The sequence below is a fragment of the Phoca vitulina genome, unplaced genomic scaffold (genome assembly GCF_004348235.1).
Source record: "Phoca vitulina isolate PV1807 unplaced genomic scaffold, GSC_HSeal_1.0 scaffold52, whole genome shotgun sequence".
Classification (NCBI taxonomy): Eukaryota; Metazoa; Chordata; class Mammalia; order Carnivora; family Phocidae; genus Phoca; species Phoca vitulina.
Window position 1 is genome coordinate 1,781,763 of NW_022589755.1, and position 22,061 is coordinate 1,803,823.

At 41.6% G+C, this 22,061-nt stretch overlaps 1 protein-coding gene across 9 annotated transcripts in view; it reads left to right on the top strand.

Annotated features, from left to right (window-relative positions):
- The window catches only part of PEG3 (paternally expressed 3), a 33,244-nt gene extending 20,446 nt beyond the window's left edge, over positions 1–12,798 (top strand). For all 9 annotated transcript variants that reach the window (XM_032388103.1, XM_032388107.1, XM_032388104.1 and 6 more), the window contains 3 exons: positions 3,942–4,044; positions 4,844–4,939; positions 5,109–12,798. In XM_032388103.1, coding sequence (XP_032243994.1) covers positions 3,942–4,044; positions 4,844–4,939; positions 5,109–9,289 — 4,380 coding nt within the window. In that variant the 3' untranslated portion in view covers positions 9,290–12,798. The remainder of the gene's footprint in view (positions 1–3,941; positions 4,045–4,843; positions 4,940–5,108) is intronic.
- The last annotated feature ends 9,263 nt before the right edge of the window (positions 12,799–22,061 follow it).

The window sequence follows — 22,061 nt, forward strand, 5'->3', positions numbered from 1 at the left end:
CTTTGGTCACGTCGGTTGTTCCTTATTGGGCCAGGGAAACAGAACTATTCTGGAGATCTTTCCGGCCGACCCACTGTGGGGAGCCAGGGAAGTGGCAAAGCCATACAGTAGACTGGCAAGTGCGAGCAGAGGCTCTGGAGCCACGAGAGCTGGGTTTTAAGCCCAGCTCTGCCACCTGTTGGGTGTGCAGCCTTGGACCGTTTACTTAAGCAAGCTGAACCTCAGTTTCCTCATCTGCAGGATGGATGTGGCGATTGGCTCAGCAGGGCTGCTGGGAGGAGTGAGTGCGATATGTATATGTGAAGTGCTTAACGTGACGCCGGGCATGTGGTAGGCACAGCCTACCTCTCAGCTGTTAATGGCAGTCATCTTAAGAGGCAGTGTGCTGGGGAAATTGGTGACAGGAGAAAGACTTGGGATTTGAGCTGACCTTTAAGGAGGAGGGTCACTTAAAACATGGCATTGTGAAGGGGGGCCACAGCATGGAAAGGGCTTGAGAGGAAGGGGGGTAGCTGAGTGCATGGAGCCTGCATCTCCTCTTACTATTAAGGACGTTCCCCCCAGGTCAGGGAGTACAGTAGTGACTGAGATAATTAAGGCCCCTGGATGCCCTGGAAACTTTGAGCCTTACAACAGAGAAGGGCATTCAACAATCCCACAAATAAAATTCCACATAAATACCATATGTAACTGCTTCTTATACAGAGTGCCGTTAAGGAAAAATTGGGAGTTTTTATAACAAGAAATTGTCATGGGGGTCTTGGTTTGGATAGGAAATATCTTGAAGGCAGTAACATTTGACAGCTGAAGGGCAGGAACAGTTGGTTAGGTGAAGTGTCAGGGTCAGGAGATCCCAGGTGAAGGCCCCAAGGCAGGAACCGAACAAAGGCCAGGTTGGCCAGAACACAGAGGTCAAGAGACGCAAGACAGCCTGAGGCATGAGTAGGCCTGGTCACCGGTGTCCTGTAGCCAAGCAGAGAGCTCAGGTCTACCCCAGTGCACTGAGATATATTAGTAATGGTGCCTGCAGTGAGATTTATGAGTTGGGATCAGCTGACGGAGGGCTTTGTATCCTACCCTGAGAGGTCTGTCATTTGTCCTCTGTCCTGAAGGCAAGCAAGGATCCACAAGTATGTATGAGAAGGAAGGATGGGTAGTGTCCAGATCTTGAAAGCAGAGCTCCTGCAGCAGCTGAAGGGATGTGGAAGAAGGTGGGTGGGGTCAGAGGTGACTCAGTTTCTCCAGCCCAAATGTCCTTGTGCCAGGAAAACAATCTAAGTTTGTGACACATTTAGTTTGTCACTAATTTTGATGCCTTAGTTGAAGAAACCAAAGTGACCAAAATTGTAGGAATCTAGGCAAAATACTAAATCATAGACTCTTTCTTAAGCTTGATTTTGGAAAAAAAAAAAAAAGTCTCACTGATACGCATTTGCCACCCACGAAGGTGGTCTGCGATGAATATCAGTGGCTCCCGAGCACTGCTGTGCCAGACGGTAGCTAAGTGTTCACTGATATGTGGGGAAATGAAAAATTTCAGTGTCCTTATTTTGGGGGTGTTAGAATACTCTTATGAAATGAAGATGATAGGAGATTTGTAATTGGCTTTTGTCTTATTTTGCTTTTTAAATGCCCTTCCTTGAGGGGCGCCTGGATGGCACAGTTGGTGAAGAGTCCCACTCTTGATATCAGCTCAGAGCTTGATCTCAGGGTCTTAAGTTCAGTCCCCGAGTTGGGCTCCATGCTGGGTGTGGGGCCTACTTTAAAAAAAAATGCCCTTCCTTGACACTGGGAAGAGTTGGCTCCATGTCTGTGTCGTCTAAAAGTTTAGAAGCCACTGATTGCTACTAACTCAGTGTGGTAGGAATAGCAGCTGCAGCAGATGTAAATTGTATCTTGAGGGTATACACAACAGAAAATCCTCATCATCTTTTAGCATTGTGTGTAAATCTCTGAATCACTTACGCGTGTGGGTCCTGCCGTGAAAGTGAAGTGGTGCCACGATGCTCTCTGGGTGGCACCCATTCGAGTGGAACTTGATTGCAGCTTGTGCAAATTTAGATGCCATTTTGGTTACAGATACAAAGTGACCAACTGCTTTAGAGAAGCCCACTTACATAGATTAACTTCATTTGAAATCAGAGCATCATTTTTCTTTCATAGGAACAATGTAGTTCAAAATTTAACATGCATTTATTTTACTCAGGCAAATGGAGAGAAGAATATGAAAAACAGTCATTCCTTTTTGCCATTGTCCTTGGGGGTCTGTCAACACCAGGGGTGGTGACCCTTCTGACTCCCTGTGCCCCCCAAGTTCTTAACCGCATCTGTTTCTCTCCTAATCCCCCAAGTTAGGAGCCCTGGTTTCCTTCCTCTTACCAGAAATGCATCTATGTTCCCACCCATACTTTCCTTCGTAGTATAATAAATCGGTGCTGGGACTTAGGAAGCACTGTCACAAAGCTGAGCATAGCACGGCTCTTGCTCTTGAACTTGCTGTCGGACAGGAGATTGGCACCCAGCAAAAACAATGCAAGTTAGCTTTATGGGGTGGCAGTTGTACCGAGTTTGCAGTGCTAGTTCGTTGTTCTAGGAATTCTCAGCCTGGACCTAGAAAGAGTTTCATTTTTGAAACTCTGCTTAGTTTTGGTTGTGGTTTTTGCTTTTTATCACTGGATGTTGGCAGTTGCATAAATGAGCTTCCATCTTAACTCCCAGTGTATTTGCCTATTTATCTTTCTCCATAGGAGATACATCTAATTCACTTTTTTTTTTTTGCTACATTTCATATGGCTATAATGCCACTTCCCAGAAAGGAAGTGTAATAAATTTAATATCAAAATATCTTTACATAGTAATTTAGTGATTTACACTTTCTTTATGTAGTTTTTCTTGATGTTTAAACAACACATCACTTTGCAGAAAATCCTCACCCACAATATTGCAAGGCAGGTTGATGCCTAACTCTCCATTTTACAGATGAAGAACCTGAGGCTCAGAAAGATTTCTGTTCCCAAGGTTGCATGGCTCATAAATGGTACAGTTTTCCTTTGACCCTTGAGTTTTCTCTGGCTCCAAAACCTGCGGGCTTCCCATGGTGCTGTGTCCATCCTTAAGTCTGTCTCCAGGCCTTGGTGTGGTACTCCCTGGGACCACACTTCCCTGAAACCAGTGACATTCTAGTGCACAGTAAGAAAAGGTCCTGTAAGATCCTGCATAAAAGACTCTTCTGAGTAATGCAGGGAATTTTAAAATTATTTTTAGAGACATAGCCGTTAAAGTGGAAGAGGCTTAAAAAATGGAGGCTTTCAGTACTTAAAGTTACATCTGGGTTATTTGGAACTTGTCCACACCTAGAAGAGCCCACCATGTATCCATGTTGTACAGTGAAGGTGAGCACAGGACACAGTGGGACCATGGAGGGAGGTTTAAGTCACAGTTCCTGACGAGATGTCTGCTGAAACACATTTTCCTTCTGTCCTTGCGTATGCCACGCATAATTGGTGTTTGGCCTGTTGAAGCTCTCCCACCAATCTCTTTTCTCTGTGTCAAAGTCTTACCACTTAAGGTCCCACCCAAGTCCTTCTACAAAACCCTGAGCTGTCCCTCTACCAAACCTATTTAGCACTGATTATCTGTACCCCACTTTATTGTTTATTGTTCTCTAATTGTTTCATGAGTCTTTTCTCTCCAACCAAATTATAAGCTGCATGAGGGCAAGGAATATGTGTCATACGTCTTTTGGATCTTCCTCAGAGTATAGCGCCAAGGTAGGTACAAAGTAGGTCCGTAGTAAAACTTGCCTTGGATCACTCAGAACCCCAAACACTGTGAGCACTTTCTACGTATCTTTGTGTGTGTAGCGCCCATGTTGCCAGATTTCTTCTCTCTTGGATGCCCGCGGAAAGACTCCATTGAGAGGTCTGTGTTTGGTATTTTAGGATGCAGTGTCATACCAGGACGTTGTGAACCTGACTGAGGACAGGAAGCCTCAGAACCCGATTCAGGACAACATGGAGAACTATAGGAAGCTGCTCTCTCTGGGTAAGCAGCTGCTTCTGTCAGTTACTCCAGACCTAGTCATTGAAGCTTTTTGTCACCTTATTTTTAAAGCTGCGTGGGATATTAGAGTTGATGTTAATATATTTGGGCTTTAAGGGTAATAAGAAGCCTTTGAAATATTTCAAGGAGAGAAGTAAATGATGAGATTTCTATTTTTGAGAAATCATTCTGGCTTTGGGTGAAGAATGTATTGTACAAGGTGGAAGAGAATGGGGAGATGTGTCTTGCCACAAGAGTTGGTACTTTTTTCTAGAGAGGTGGCAGTGAAGATTTTCAAATACACATGTAGAATGGGATCCTGAGTTCCCGTCTGGACTGTCCTCGAAGTCATCTAGCTCCATTCATAGCAGGCAATTGGCTATGCAGGTCTGATGCTGAGGAGAGACACGTGCAAGGCAGTGGAGTTCAGAGAACAGCTGGAGAAAAGAGTCAAGGAAGAAGAGAACCATGGAAGCCAGTGAAAAAGAGGGTGTCAGGATTTAAAAGGTGGTTACAGAAGGGTGAAGACTAAAAAGGATGCACTGGATTTAAGGACACAGGTGGTCTCTGTACAGACTTCTAGGTGGAGTCAGGAGAATTAATTAAAATTCAGGCTAGAATGGGCTGAGAAGTGGACAGTAAGGATGTGGGACTGCACATAGAAGACGTTCAAGGAGTTGGGTATGGGCTACCTCCTGCTTAGTGGATTGTAGGAAGGTAGGCACCATCTTATGGTGATGAGTCTTGTACCTAACTTGACTATAGCTATATAAGTGATAAATCATATTATTCTTGTGAACAGGGGTTCAGCTTGCCGAAGACGATGGCCACTCCCACATGACACAAGGCCACTCATCGAGGTCAAAGAGAAGTAGTGCCTACCCGAGCACCAGTCGAGGTAAGCACTAGGCAGATCGCAGCTAGTGGCCACTTTAGGTAGTGAGATGGGAGCTGTACGTACATATTGGTAAATCTCTTACATTTTATATTCACACCATCATCTCAGAAGTCCCACTCTTACTTCACACAGGGACTAGGGAGTATTTACATTTGGGGTTTCTTTTAAGGTCTGAAAACCATGCCTGAAACCAAAAAGTCAACCCATCGGCGGGGAATTTGTGAAGATGAATCTTCCCACGGGGTGATAATGGAAAAATTCATCAAGGATGTTTCGCGCAACTCCAAATCGGGACGGGCCAGGGAATCTAATGATCGGTCACAGAGGTTCCCCAGAAGACCAGACAATGATTGGAAAGAAGTTTCATTCAACAAGAGGGAGTCGGTGATTCAGGAGAGGGGCTATGAAGGGAATGCCTTTGGGGGAAGCTATAATTTTAACTCGAGTCTTGTTTCCAAAAAGAGAGTTCTTGAAAGAAAAAGGCGCTATCAGTTTGACACAGATGGGAAGGGCTCCGTTCATGAGCAGAAAGGCTATGCAAGGAAGAGACCTTTTGAATGTAGTGAAATGAGAAAAGCCATGAGCATGAGCAGCCTTAGCGCCCCCTCCTTCACTGAGTCACACCCACTTGATTTTGGGGCAATGCCTTATGTGTGTGATGAGTGTGGGAGGTCTTTCAGTGTGATTTCAGAATTTGTCGAACATCAGATCATGCATACTAGAGAGAATCTCTATGAGTATGGTGAATCGTTTATTCATAGTGTGGCTGTCAGTGAGGTCCAGAAAAGTCAGGCTGGGGGGAAACGCTTTGAATGTAAAGAGTGTGGGGAAACCTTCAATAAGAGTGCCGCTCTTGCCGAACATCGGAAAATTCATGCTAGAGAGCATCTTGCAGAATGTAATGACGAGGAGTATGAGGAGCCCTTCATGCCTAGCCCAACCTTCAGTGAGCTTCAGAAAATATATGGAAAGGATAAATTCTATGAATGTAAGGTGTGTAAGGAAACCTTCCTTCATAGTTCTGCCCTGATTGACCACCAGAAAACCCATGGTAGAGATGACAAAGATAATGAGCGTGGGGAAGCCTTTAAACCCAGCCCACCCCTTAATGAGGTTCAGAAAATGTATGGTAAAGAGAAAATGTATGAATGTAAGGTGTGCGGGGAGACCTTCCATCATAGCTCATCCCTGAAAGAACATCAGAAGATCCATACTAGAGGAAACCTATTTGAAAATAAGGGTAAAATGTGTGAGGAAACCTTTATTCCTGGTCAGTCCCTTAAAAGGCGTCAGAAATCTTACTCAAAAGAGAAGCTCTATGACTTTAAAGATGGTGGGGATGCCTTTAGGCAAAGCTCAGACCTCAGTGAGCATCAGAAAATTCATTCTCGAAAGAACCACTATGAAGGCAGAGGGTACGAGAAGTCTGTCATTCATAGCGTGCCCTTCACTGAATCTCAGAAGAGTCATACTATAACAAGACCACCTGAAAACGAGGACGAGAAGGCGTTCACCATCAGCTCTAACCCTGATGACAACCAGAAGATTCCTACTAAAGAAAATGCGTGTGAGAGGAAACCATATGAGAGGTCTGTTATTCATAGCTTAGCCTTTGCTAAAGCTCAGAAAAGTCACAGTGCAGTGGGGCCCAGTAAATCACAAGTGATTGCAGAGTCTACCCAGACCTCAGGTGTTATCGAACATCAGAAAGTCCATGCCGGAGAGAATTCCGAAGGAAAGAAATATGAGAGGTCTGTCATCCATAGCTTAGCTGCTTTCAAACCTCCCAAAAATTACAACGGAAATGAAGTCGTTGAATGTGATGAAAAGGGAGAATCCTCTACTTACATCTCAGACCTTCATGATAAGCAACAGAAAACTCCTGCCAGAGAGAACCCTTATGAAGGGGCTAAGAGTAACAACTACAAGGACTCCGTTATACAAAGTGTATCCCGTATCGAACCTCAGAAAAGTCTTACTAGTCCCGGGTCCAGTGAATCGTCTGTTCCCGGCTCAAATGTCCGCGAACATCAGAAGGCTCGTGCTAAGAAAAAAAACATTGAGCGTAGGAACTATGAGACCTCTGTAATTCACTCCCTACGTTTTGGCGAACCTCAAACATTTCGCCCTAGAGAGAAATTCTATGAATGTCCAGAGTGTGGAGAATCCTTTGTTCGTAGCTCCGACCTCAGTGAGCATCAGAAGATTCACGATAGAAAGAAGCCCTCTGGAAGTAAAAACTATGAAAGATCTGTAATTCGCAGCTTAGCCTCTACTGACCCTCAGACAAGTTATGCTGAACAAGCACAGACAAGTTATGCTGAACACCCAGGGCAGATGAGATACTCTGAACAGCCAGCACAGACAAGTTACGCTAAACAACCAGCACAGGCGAGTTATACTAAACAACCAGCACAGGCGAGTTATACTAAACAACCAGCGCAGGCGAGTTATACTAAACAAGCAGTGCAGGCGAGTTATGCTAAACAACCAGCGCAGACAAATTACATTGCACACCCAGTGCAGATAAGTTACTCTGAACACCCAATGCAGATGAGTTATACTAAACAACCACCACAGATGAGTTACACTAAACAACCAGTACAGATGAGTTACACTAAACAACCATCACTGATGAGTTACGCCGAAGAGCAAGCACAGACGAGTTATGCTCAACAGCAAGTGCGCAATAAATGTAAAGAGTGTGGGGAATGCTTTGCCACCATTGAAGAGCTTGGTGCACATCAGAAAATCTATGCCCGAGAAGAATTCCATGGTCGGAAGCTCTTTGGAAACTCTGTTATTCAGGGCATAGGCCTTGATGGGCCTCGGCAGGTAGAGCCTCGGCAGGAAGAGCCTCAGCAGGATGAGCCAGATGAACAGGACGAGCAGGATGAGCAGGATGAGCCTGAAGACACAATCTATGGATGTAAGGATTGTGGGCTGGGCTTTGCAGATCGCGCAGACCTTAAGGATCATCAGAAGGTTCATGGCAGAGAGTATCTCATCGACAGTCGTGAGTACACGCATTCTGTAATCCATACCCATTCTGTCAGTGAATATCAGAAAGATTATATTGGAGAGCAGCTCTATGAATGCCCTGCATGTGGGGAATCTTTTGTTCATAGCTCATTCCTTTTTGAGCATCAGAAAATCCATGAGCAAGATCAATTCTTTGGCCATAGAAGGTATGAGGAGCCTTTTATGCAACCCTTGGTCATTAACCCACGGAGGCCTCGTGCCCCACAGAAGAATCCTCCTGCAGGAACATCCCTTCAATGCCACGTGTGTGGACAAGACTTCATTCATGGCTCTGTCCTTAGTGAACATATGAGAATTCATACTGGAGAGGATTTACCGGAGCAGGGCCAGGGAAGTGAAGATGCAGTCAGTCCAGGCTTAGCCCTTACTGAGTTTCAGAGAAGTCAAACCGAAGAGAAACACTATGAATGTAAAACATGTGGAGAATCCTTCCTCAATCAGTCAGACCTTAGGGAGCACATGAGAATTCATGAGAAAGATGAGCCCTATGATTATGGGGCCTCCTTCGTTCACACCTCATTTCTTACTGAGCCCCCTAAAAGAGATTCACCATTCTATGAATGCAAGGACTGTGGGAAGTCCTTCATTCATAACACAGTTCTCACTAAACATCAGAAGCTTCATCTTGAAGAGGAAGAAGAAGAAGGAGCCCAGGAGGTTGAAGCCAATGTCCTTGTTCCACGAGAAGTTCTTCGGATCCAGGGATCAAACGTAGAAGCTGCTGAGCCAGAGGTGGAGGCTGCTGAACCAGAGGTGGAGGCTGCTGAGCCTAATGTGGAGGCTGCTGAGCCCAATGGAGAGGCCGAAGGGCCAGATGGGGAGGCTGCGGAGCCAAATGGGGAGGCTGAACAGCCCAACGGAGAGGCTGAACAGCCCAATGGAGATGCTGATGAACCAGATGGTGCAGGGATAGAAGACCCAGAAGAAAGAGCTGAAGAGCCAGAGGGAAAGGCTGAAGAGCCAGAGGGAGATGCTGATGAGCCAGATGGGGCAGGGATCGAAGACCCAGAAGAAGAAGGTGAAGATCAAGAGATTCAGGTTGAAGAACCATACTATGACTGTAGGGAATGTGGAGAAACCTTCACTTCCAACTCAGCTTATGGTGAGCATCTGAAAACCCATGCCAGGGTGATAATATTTGAGCCTGGAAATGTCTATGGGGAAAGCTCACGCTACACTGAACATGCCAGCACCAGCACTAGTGGCAACGATAGGGCTGATGACAAGTACTTCAAATGTGATGTCTGTGGGCAGCTTTTCAGTGATCGCCTTTCCCTTGCTAGACACCAGAATACTCATACCGGCTGAGAACACGAGTATAAAGTTTAGAAAATCTTCATTTAGAACTTGACCCCTACTAAACCAGAGACTTCAACCCATAATAATGTCAGAAGAAAACTTACCTTGGCATGTACACACCTGATTTTTAATATCAGACAACTCAGACTAAAAGGAGACCGAAGGTGGAAACTCCTTTGGTTTTAGCTCTCCTCCATCACACATCAGTGTATGCATGTGGGAAAGCTATAGCACATACCTTTCATCTGAGTAATCTATTGAGGGAAAATCCTAGAAGTTTTTGAGATTACAGAAATTGCCCAGTCAGATGTAAATGACACTTCTATAACCTATATATAATGTTCCCTGCAATGTATATAAAATAGCATATCATAGCAAAACAGTAATCACATATATTTGGATTTGATATGATATACAGTTACAGTTTACTGTGCAGAAGTACCTTACCTGGTACTCTGATTTTTTTTTTTCTTTTTTGGAGGAGGAAGAGAGCAACAAATTAGAATATATTTCTAAGTATCTTAGATTCTGAGAAAGACTTATTGTGCATTATTTGAACCCCATCAGTATCGTTTTGAGTAATTGTGTATTGTTCCTTACCCTTAAGTATTCCTGTAAAAGTGTAAGCATGAAAGGTAAAATGTCTTTTATTCTTTGCTGTTTGAAAAGAGAAGTACTTGGAACTTCCTTTTCAGCCTTTTTGTCTACACCAACACTTTGGAACCTAATGCTGTGTAAGCCTTTACAATATGTGGATTGGCCTTTTGTGACCCAAAGTGGTTGGTTGCCACATTGTACCTTGCAGTGATTCTCATGCAAAAATATTACGAGTTGTTTTTTTTTAACCAACTTGATGTGTGTTTGATAGTGAATTTATAAAAGCTGAAGCTTTTCCCTATAAATCTTATGCTTTTGCCTTTAAAGAGTGGGTTGCAACCATCACTAGATCACAGTAGTGCCTACTGATGATTGAGAACCAGAGGGAGAGGCTTTCATGTTGTAAATAAGGATGCAGGCTTACAATTTCCATCACTTCCTTTGTGCGCTTCCTGCCTTAAGTGACAAGTAGCAGCGTGGCTTCATTAGTATTATACGGCCACAAATCAGTTTGCACCCTGGGTGCCCAGGAGCTAGTATCCTTAGAGCTTTCTATCACTTAATTCTCGTCTTCACCTGTCTGACCCTCCACCCCATGTCTAACTTGCATTTTAAAAATTTAAAAAAAAAAAACTTTCTTTACAGTCAACTTAAGCTTAACATGGACTCAGGTTCCCCAGCAGCCTTAATTTGTTTCCTTACCATCTGTTCCTCCCTCTTTCAGCCCTTCTAAGTATTTCCGAGCTATCCATTAGTGTCACGTTTGTCCGATCACCTCAGTTTTCCACTTAATCACAAATTGACCTCATAGCTTGAGGTTTCCTGTGTCCTGTTCTGTGGACCACCTGTGCTCCTTTTGCTTCCCCTCCCCTTGCATAATGACTATTAAATTTTTTGGCTTTGAGTTGGCTGGAAAAAAAAAATTTTTTTAAAAATTTAAAGTGGATCTGTAGATTAAGTGAGCAAAAGATAACAGCAGATAATTTGAGCAAGCAAAATTAATATACCTGCTGGGGGAATGTGTCTAAATCTCACTCTCCTAGATCCGCATGGTTGGGGCTTGGAGAGTGTTATGTCAGAGCTGCAGGGAATGCCAAAGTCGAGGGAGGTTGTACTGTTGAAAGAATGAAGCAGAAATGAGGAAGCCAAAGAAGGGAGTCCTAATATATCACCAGATCTAGGAGGCTAGGAAGCAGACAGAAGGAAATACGGGAAGCAAGGCTTAGAAGACCAGGTTGGTAGGAATGAATTGAGCAGGAAGTCCTGGGCAGTTAAGAAGGGGCCTTTTCGGTGTAGGTGAGGGCCAGCTGCATAGAAAGACCTGAGGTTGGAATGGACATTCAAGGAGCATTGAGGCCCCACATCACAGGAGGACCCTTTAGATGGGAACCAGCATTGATGTTATTGGGGTGAATTTGGGTTTATCACTGTTGGCAGTATTAAACAACTTGCCAAACATCAGAGTGCCCATTCCAACCTTATGTTAGTGAAAAATTAGGAACAACGTAAATGCCAAACAGTGCGAGAATGATTACATGAAGGTATCCATGGACTGTCATGCAGCTGTTTAAAAATGATAATCATGAAGAGTTATGTAGCAACATGGAAATATATTTACGGAATATTGAGTGGAAAAAGCAGGACACAGAATTATATTTATACTACAGTTATAACTGATTAAAAATGTATGCTTATAGTCAAAAGCTGTTGTGTTGTTGTTGTTGTAGGCTTATAGTTGAGCATTATTTTCTTAAATTCTTTGAATGTTCTTTATGGTAGTGTTACTAAAAAGTTTATAATCACATTTCCATTGTGAACATAATTTGAACTCATTATCAGACACTTGGAAAATACAGAAAAGTGGAGGAAAAAAATCCATATTCCAACCATCCAAAGACAGATATACTCTTCAACATCTTGTTTATTCTTGTTTCTGTGCACAGGTTTATGATTATAACTGTGTCAAAATGTGTATTCAAAATAGCTGTTATGTTATCTTTGTGAAATTATGGTTAAATACTTTCATCTTAATGTCTTCAAATGTTCCTTATAATAGTGTTCTGCTAACAAAGTTTATTATGTTTGTTTACATTATAAGCATAATACATACCCAGAGGAAAAACTGGAAAATACACTAAATTAGAAAAGAGAAAAAAGTCACCCATATTCCCAACACACAATAACTACTGTTAACATCTTGATCTATTTCCTCCATCTTGTTTTAGTGCACAAGCCTGTGATTATAATGGTGTTAAATATGTATGCATAAAGTCTAAAATGAAAAAAAATATGGAAAATAATTAAAATAGTGTTGTCATTGTGGGATTATGGTTAAATATATTGTCTCAAATTCCTTGAATGACCTTTGGTGTTTTGGTATTAAATCTTATGTATGTATTTCTCCATTACAAATATAATACATACTCATAGCAAACTTTGGAAAATTCAGTAAACTAGAAGAAAAGAAATTCACCCATACTCCCAACACCCAGCAACAATTGCTGTTAACATCTTGATCTGTGCACCAATCTATGATAATTAGGGTGTTAATGATTAAGTATATATAGAGTCAAAGATGGGAAGAAATATGGAAGACAGTTAAATAGTTGTGTGGTTGTTGTGGGATTATGGTTAAATATTTTGGTTTCCTCGAATGGTCTTTATCATAGTGTTTTGGTAATCCACCTTTATCGCATATATTTCCATTATAAACACTGTATGTGTTCTTTATAGAAACTTTGAAGTTGCAGAAATGTAGAAGAGAAACTCGCCCATATTTTCACCATCCAAAGACTGTGGTTAACATCTTGATATATTTTCTTCATCTTGTTTCTGTGCACAGGTTTTTGGTTTGATAATATGGTTGTGGTTGTTCTATCTATCTGTAATAGTGTCAACAATAAAAATAAAGTTAAAAATAAGATATTTGTCAGTCTCTTCTTTTGTCCATTTTAAGTGTTTGGGGTTGGTAAATGCAGTTTTTTGTTACAACTAGAAAGCCAAAAGCTTAGTGCCTCCTTAGGCCTTTAAGTTTGGCTTATGAGTCTTAGTACATTTTTAAGTATTTATTTCAACAATTCCTTCTAAGAGCTATCTTAATACTATAGGATTCCACATTTTTAACTGCACTTCTGTATATTCCAATAGTGTTTTTAAACTTGATAATAAACAGAAGTATATTTCAGTTACTTGAGTCAGCATTTTAATTTTTAATCTCAAATATGAGATTCTCTCAAGCAAAAAACTACAAACAAGAGTGATCCCTTAACATAAAAATGTTAATACTATGGTTTAGAATCTCTTTATTATTATTTTTTAAGATTTTATCTGACAGAGAGCGCACAAGCAGGGGAAGCAGCAGGCGTAGGCAGAGGGAGAAAGAAGCAGGCTCCCCACTGAGCAGGGAGCCCCATGTGGGGCTCAATCCCAGGACCCTGAGATAATGACCTGAGCCGAAGGCAGATGCTTAACTGAGCCACCCAGGTGCCCCTAGAATCTCTTTAAAGTGTCTATTCCTAACTCTTTCTTGAGGTTAAAAGTTTTCAGGGGAGTAATTTCCCTTATTTTAACCTGACTTTACCACCCGAAACATCTCATGCAATTTGGTAGGTTACCATCCCAGGTAAATTGGGAGGTAATTTTTAAACATGCCTGTAATTCCATTATGATCAGAGATTTTTGGCCAGGTTGCTAACTGGATCACTATTGGCTACAACTGTGGTTTGCATCATACCCAATTTGGAATTGCTGTGTCCTTGACTCCATGACACAAAGGAGGTGGTTAGATACTTGACCCCTTCTAATCTGCATGTCACACGATTGGATTCTACTCCTTAGGATCTAAAAATGTGGTTTTCATTTAATTTCTAACTACTCTGGAATTTGACAGTGGCAGAGTCCTGGGTTCTTTTATTAACTTATTTATATTAAAATGAAAGCCTATTGAATTATGGTTATCTCTTGGTCACAGCTTTGATGGCCCTTCTATGGTAAGGGGTATCAGCATAGTTCAGGGTGAGAGGGTCAGTTCTTTTAAGATTGATTTCCTGAAGAGTATATTACAAAAGGAAATAGAGAAAGGGAATTAAGTGAAGGTCATTTGGGGTTGCCTGATGAGCACTTTCACTCTTCAGGAATTCCTCCACTGTGTGTTAGTTGTAGAGGTAACCATGCCCCAGCCACCATGTTTATTCCATGAAATTTGACTCCCCCCCCCCCCCGTCTCAGCTGATTGGCGCTCTTGGGCTCCCAGTGTGCAGTCAGACTCAGACTAAGGGCTACGTGAGAGGTCATAGGTTGAGGCTGGGTGTGCCGATGAACAAACAGGTCTGGAATAAGGCCATATAGCTGGAAGGAAGCTTGGCTCCTGGCACTTCATCCACCCCAGTACCTTGTGGATCCTGGCTGAACTGCTCACTTTGGGGTTTCCTAAGAACTCCTGTATCTTTAACCTTCCTTTCACATGAGCTGGCTTTGTTATTGAGGCACTTTTTGCTGTTTTTTACCAGGCAAAAAATCCCTTCCCCTTTCTGGAGACTACTGGGTTTTATGGGAATGCCATGGTGCCCTGCCCGAACCTCAACCAAAGGCTGAGCCTGGTGCCTGTTGGGCTCCCTGAGCAGAAGGACACACAGAAGTCATTCCAATGGTAGCACTGACTGTTAATAGTTCCTGTACAGATAGAGCTGTTCTGGTAACTGTCCTTCTTGAGAACTGTTTAGTTTTTCTTTTGATTCTCTGGGCTACCCATTATCCTTCCAGTCTATTCATTATTTCCTTTACTTGGCCAGTGTTAGTTATTTGTAACCCAGAAGAGCCCTAACTGATAAGTTGATACCAGAGAATGGGTTGGAGATAATAAACCTGAGGGAAATGTGAGATACTTTGAATTCAAATTTGGGCCTTGGGGTGGAAAACTAGAAGACCAAGGCATGTGGTAGTAAAATATCTAAATATTGCTTGTGGTTGGCCTTCTGGAGTCACCTGCTTCCTCGGGTGAAGGGCTTTATAATAGCTGTCATGATAGACAAATTCAGAAACTATGAGTGTCAAGATCAGAGGTGTAGAAGGGTTTCTACAAACACCTTGATCCTGCAGGTCACTGACTTATTCAGCTAAATTGATAGCCTTGCTCTATTTGTAACATGAAAAGTTTGGGTGGCCCTAGAGAAACAGGATCCTGGCAGTTGGAATGATGGTATGTGGGAGACTTGGAAAGATTTAGACAACTGAAGTTCCAACCCCTTTGAAACACTTCTCATTTTATCACTTCCCTCCCACACAAGAGAGAGTTGATGGGGTGCCTGTGGGAGGGGCAGCAGTTGAAATGCTCTATGATCTCCATGGTGATGGGAGGAACCTGAGGGTTGAAAAGGGGGCCACTTCTCATAGCAGACATGGCTGGTGTAATGCAAACCTAGGGGGAGTGGACACAGAAACTTGGGTGTGATACCCCCCAAATTATTTATATGACAAAATAAGCTAAAATGTAGGTTAAAAAGAGGTGGACGAGGACCACCCTACTGGAGTCACAACCTCCTTGAGTCCAGAGACCTTTGAGGAAGGACTCTGCTATGTCTGACACTTCTGCCTTCCACCTAGCAAAGGGACCTGTAGCCTTTTACATAGATAATCCATTTATGGACAAAGAAAACTTCCAAGGACTAGTGGATGTTGCACCTAAACAAACTAATTATTGGGAGATCAGAACATTGGTGACTTGAAGAGCAATTAAAAATATAATATGCTGTCTGTGGACAAGCCAGCTACTGAGAACTGGGTTCTGCACATCTTAGTTACACCTTCCAAATTCTTCACTTGATTTAAGTCACTCCTCCCCTAGGAAAGCGTGAATGAGAAAGAAGCCAAGACTGATTCTATATCCACCCCATACCAGCCAGAAATCTGGGGGCAGGTGCATCACACTGAGCCCCTTTTATCATTGAGAGGGCAATGTTTTATCCTCAATGGAACAGAAACTTGTTCTGGATTTAGACTTTTCTTTCTCTGCCCACACACCTCTTCTCAACATTTGTGGGCTTGCTGCATGCTTCATACACCACTTTTGTACTATATGTAGCAGTCATCAATCGCAGTAATGCTGCATAACAACCAACCATGAAACCTGAATAACACAATAAATATTTGTTTCTCATACATCTAGGATCAGCTCAGGATTGGCTAGGAGGCTCTACTTATCTTAGCTGGGCTTGTTCTCTTGCCTGGGGGTTGGCTAGCTGTCAGCTAATGTAGGCTAATTATAGTTGGGGGTGGGAGGCTCTTAGCTACATGTCTCTTATTCTCCCGAGACAAGTGGACTACCTCCTTACAGTGATAACAGAAATAATCATCTTTAAAAAGCTAAGTGAGTTAGGGGTGCTGGCTGACTCAGTTGGAGGAGTGCGAGACTCTTGATCTCTGGGTCGTGTGTTCGAGCCCTACATTGGGGATAGAGACTACATAGAAAAATAAAAACATAAAATCTTAGGGGCACCCAGGTAGCTCAGTTAAGCGTCTGCCTTTGATTCAGGTCATGATCCCAGGGTCCTGGGATCAAGCCCCATGTCGGTCCCTCTGCTTAGCAGGGAGCCCGCTTCTCCCTCTCCTTCTGCCTACCACTTCATCTGCTTGTGCTCTCTCTCTCTTCTCTCTGTCAAATAAATAAATAAAATCATTTATATATATGTAAAAGTTCAGTGAGAAGAGAACATGGATAGACAGCTCAATGAAATCAGGAAAATGATACAACAAACTATATCAACAAAGACATAGAAACAAACAAAACCCAAACACTGAATCTGAAGAATACAAAAACAGAACTGAAAAATACATGAGTGGGGGGGCGCCTGGGTGGCTCAGTCATTAAGCATCTGCCTTCAGCTCAGGTCGTGATCCCAGGGTCCTGGGATCGAGCCCCGCATAGGGCTCCCTGCTTGGCAGGAAGCCTGCTTCTCTCTCTCCCACCCCCCCTACTTGTGTTCCTGCTCTCACTATCTCTCTCTCTGTCAAATAAATAAATAAAATCTTAAAAAAAAAATACACGAGTGGGGTTCAAAAGCAGACTTGACCAAACAGAAGAAAAAAATGAGTAAACCTGAAGACAAAGTCATTCAAAATGATTCAGAGGAACAAAAAGAATGAAAAATAGTGAAGACAGACTAAAGGACTTACAGGACTTCAAAAATGAACAAAAATATACATAATGCGAATCCCGGGAAGGGAAGGAAAGGGAAGGGTAGAGAGAAGCAGAAAATCATTTTAAGGAAATAATGGCTGAAAATTTCCCAATTCTGGGGAAGCAAATTAATATCCAGACTCATGAAGCTCAAAGAATTCCAAATAGATTGAATTTTAAAAGACCTACACCAAGACACAAAATAATCAAGTTCTCCAAAACCAAAGAGACTTGCCACAAACTAGATGGCCCCAGATTTCTCTGTAGAAGCCTTGCAGGCCAGAAGTAAATGGGATGACAGAGTCAAAGTGCTGAAAGGAAAAAACTGCCAATCAAGAATACTATACCTGACAAAGCTGTCCTTCAGAAATGAAGGAAGATAAGGCTTTCCCAGATAAGGCTTTCATCACCACTAGACCTGCCTTACAAGAAATGCCAAAGACAGTTCTTCAAGCTGAAATGAAAAAAGACACTAATTAGCAGCATGAAAATAGATGGATATAAAATTCACTGATAAAGGTAAGTATATAGTTAAATACACAATACTCTAATACTATGTTATGGTGGTGCATAAATCACTTTCAATTTTTGTATAAAAGTTAAAAGACATAAGCATTAAGAAATAATTATAATGACAATAACTTAGGTAGTCCATATAAAAAGATGTAAATGATGATATCAATCACAAAATGCATGGGGAAGAGTAAAAGTATAGAGTTTTTGTGTGCAATCGAAGTCAAGTCTGGAGGAAATGGATGCATTCCTAGAGACATATAAACTACCAAAACTGAACCAGGAAGAAATAGAAAACCTGAACAGATCCACAACCAGTAAGGAAATTGAAGCAGTCTTCAAAAATCTCCCAACAAACAAGAGCCCAGGGCTGGATGGCTTCCCAGGGGAATTCTACCAAACATTTAAAGAAGAATTAATACCTATTCTTCTGAAGCTGTTTCAAAAAATCGAAATGGAAGGAAAACTTCCAAACTCTTTCCATGAGGCCAGCATTACCTTGATCCCAAAACCAGACGAAGACCCCACCAAAAAGGAGAATTACAGACCAATATCCCTGATGAACATGGATGCCAAAATTGTCACCAAAGTACTAGCCAATAGAATCCAACAGTACATTAAAAGGATTATTCACCACGACCAGGTGGGATTTATCCCTGGGCTGCAAGGGTGGTTCAACATCCACAAATCAATCAATGTGATATACTGCATAAATAAAAGAAAGGAAAAGAACCATATGGTCCTCTCAATCGATGCAGAAAAAGCATTTGACAAAGTACAGCATCCTTTCTTGATTAAAACTCTTCACAGTGTAGGGATAGAGAGTAAATACCTCAATATCATAAAAGCCATCTATGAAAAACCCACAGCGAATATCATTCTCAATGGGGAAAAGCTGAGAGCTTTCCCCCTAAGGTCAGGAACACGACAGGGATGCCCACTATCACCACTGCTGTTCAACATAGTACTAGAAGTCTTAGCCTCAGCAATCAGACAACAAAAATAAAAGGCATCCAAATAGGCAAAGACAAAGTCAAACTGTCACTCCGCAGATGACATGATACTGTATGTGGAAAACCCAAAAGACTCCACCCCCAAACTGCTAGAACTCGTATAGGAATTCAGTAAAGTGGCAGGATATAAAATCAATGCACAGAAATCAGTTGCATTCCTAACTAACAATGAGACAGAGGAAAGAGAAATTAAGGAGGTGATCCCATTTACAACTGCACCCAAAACCATAAGATACCTAGGAATAAACCTAACCAAAGAGGCAAAGGAACTGTATTCAGAAAACTATACAACATTCATGAAGGAAAGTGAAGAAGACACAAAGAAATGGAAGAACGTTCCATGCTCATGGATTGGAAGAATAAATATCGTTAAAATGTCTATGCTACCTAGAGCAATATACACATTTAATGCAATCCCTATCAAAATACCATCAGCTTTTTTCACTGAGCTGGAGCAAATAATTTTAAAATTTGTATGGAACCAGAAAAGACCCCAAATAGCCAAAGTAATGATGAAAAAGAAAACCAAAGCCTGGTGGCATCACAATTCTGGACTTCAAGCTCTATTACAAAGCTGTCATCATCAAGACAGTATGGTACTGGCACAAAAACAGACACATAGATCAAAGGAACAGAACAGAGAGCCCAGAAACGGACCCTCAACTCTAGGGTCAACTAATCTTTGACAAAGCAGGAAAGAATGGAAAAAAGACGGTCTCTTCAACAAATGGTGTTAGAAAATTGGACAGCCACATGCAGAAGAATGAAACTGGACCATTTCCTTACACCACACACAAAAATAGACTCAAAATGGATGAAAGCCCTAAATGTGAGACAGGAGTCCATCAAAATCCTAGAGGAGAACACAAGCAGCAACCTCTGTGACCTCGGCCGCAGCAATTTCTGGCTAGACACGTCTCCAAAGGCAAGGGAAACAAACGCAAAAATGAACCATTGGGACTTCATCAAGATAAAAAGCTTTTGCACAGCAAAGGAAACAGTCAACAAAACCAAAAGACAACTGACAGAATGGGAGGGGATACTTGCAAATGACATATCAGATAAAGGGCTAGTATCCAAAATCTATAAAGAACTTAACAAACTCGGGTGGGGGGTGAAATGGGTGATGAAAATTAAAGAGTACACTTATCATGATGTGCACTGAGTAATGTATAGAATTACTGAATCACTCTATTGCACCTAAAAGTAATATAACACTGTATGCTAATTATACCGGAATTAAAATTTAAAAACAATTAAATTGGGGTGACTAGGTGGCTCAAAAAAAAAAAAGAGAGAAAAAGAACTTATCAAATTCAACACCCAAGGAACAAATAATCCAATCAAGAAATGGGCAGAAGACATGACCAGACATTTCTCCAAAGAAGACATACAAATGGCCAACAGACAGATGAAAAAGTGCTCAACATCACTTGGCATCAGGGAAATACAAACCAAACCCACAATGAGATATCACCTCACACCAGTCAGAATGGCTAAAATTAACAAGTCAGGAAAGGACAGATGTTGGCGAGGATGCGGAGAAAGGGGAACCGTTCTCTTACACTGTTGGTGGGAATGCAAGCTGGTGCAACCACTCTGGAAAACGGTATGGAGGTTCCTCAAAAAGTTGAAAATAGAGCTACCCCATGACCCAGCAATTGCACTACTGAGTATTTACCCCAAAGATACAAATGTAGTTATCCGAAGGGACACCTGCACCCCATTGTTTAATAGCAGCAATTTCCACAATAGCCAAACTATGGAAAGAGCCTAGATGTCCATAAACAAATGAATGGATAAAGAAGATGTGGTATATACATACAATGGAATACTACACAGCCATCAAAAAATTGAAATCTTGCCATTTGCAACGATGTGGATGGAACTAGAGCAAAATTAAGTTAATCAGAGAAAGACAATTATCATATGATCTCACTGATATGTGTAACTTAAACAAAGCAGAGAGGAAAAAATGAAACAAGATGAAATCAGAGAAGGAGACAAGCCATAAGAGACTCTTAAACATAGGAAAGAAACTGAGGGTTACTAGAGGGGAGGGGGATGAAGCAATGGGGTAACTGGGTGATGGACATTGGGGAGGGTATGTGTTGTAATGATCACTGGGTAAGACTGATGAATCAGAGACCTGTACCCCTGAAACAAATAATACATTATATGTTAATTAATTAAATAAAAACAAAAAACAAAGATCATATGACTTTCTAACAACAACTACAACAAAACCCAAAGTTATTAAATACAGATAAATATTTATGTATAGAAGTATGCATTAAAATTATTGCTGATAGAATAGAAATGGACTAATACCAAACTGTCCAATAATAGATGAATAGTTGAGGACATTTGGATATTCACATGTGCTGTGAAAATATGTAGGTTTTTTTTTTAAGATTTTATTTATTTATTTGACAGAGAGATCACAAGTAGGCAGAGAGGCAGGCAGAGAGAGAGGGGGAAGCAGGCTTCCTGCTGCAGAGAGCCCGATGTGGGGCTCAATCCCAGGACCCTGAGATCATGACCTGAGCTGAAGGCAGACTCTCCACCGACTGAGCCACCCAGGTACCCCAAAATATGTAGTTATTAAAAAGAGATTTATAAGGCATCAATGATAACAGTGGAGAATGCTAAGTGTAAAAAGGAAGATACAAAATTAAAAAAATGAAATGTGACATTAAAATTTTTTTAATTAAAAAATTAAAATAAAAAGTCAGAAAACAGTTAACAAAATGGCAATTATATGTCCTAACCTATCAGTAAGTACTTTATTTTTTTTTAAGATTTCATTTATTTATTAGAGAGCATGAGTAGGGGGAGGGGCAGAGGGAGAAGGAGAAGCAGACTCTCTGCTGAGTAGGGAGCCCAATTCGGGGCTTGATCCCAGGACCCTGGATCATGACCTGAGCCAAAGGCAGCCGCTTAACCGACTGAGCCACCCAGGCGCCCCTCAGTAAGTGCTTTAAGTGTAAATCAAAAGACTATAGAATAGCTGAGCAGGTAAAAAACAAAAGCAAAACAAAACAAAAAAACATAATCCAAATATATGCTGCTTACAAAAGACATGTTTTAGCTTTAAGGACACACATAAGCTGAAAGTGAAGGGTTGGAAAAAGAGATTTCATGTAAACGAAATGGTAAACTAAAGAGAATAGCTGTGGCTATTTGTATATCAGACAAATTACACCTTAGGTCAAAAACTGTTACAAGAGTCCAAGATAGTCATTATATAATGGTAAAGGGATCAATTCACCAAAAGAATATAATAATTATATATGCACCCAACATCAGAGTCCCTAAACACACAAAGCGATATTAACAGAAATGAAAGAAGAGACAGCAATACAATAAAAGCAGGGGACTTTAGTGCTTCACTTTCAACAATGGATAGATCAGACTGAAAATAAAGAAACAGCAGATTGGATCAACACTATCCAAATGGACCTACAGATGTACAGATCATTCC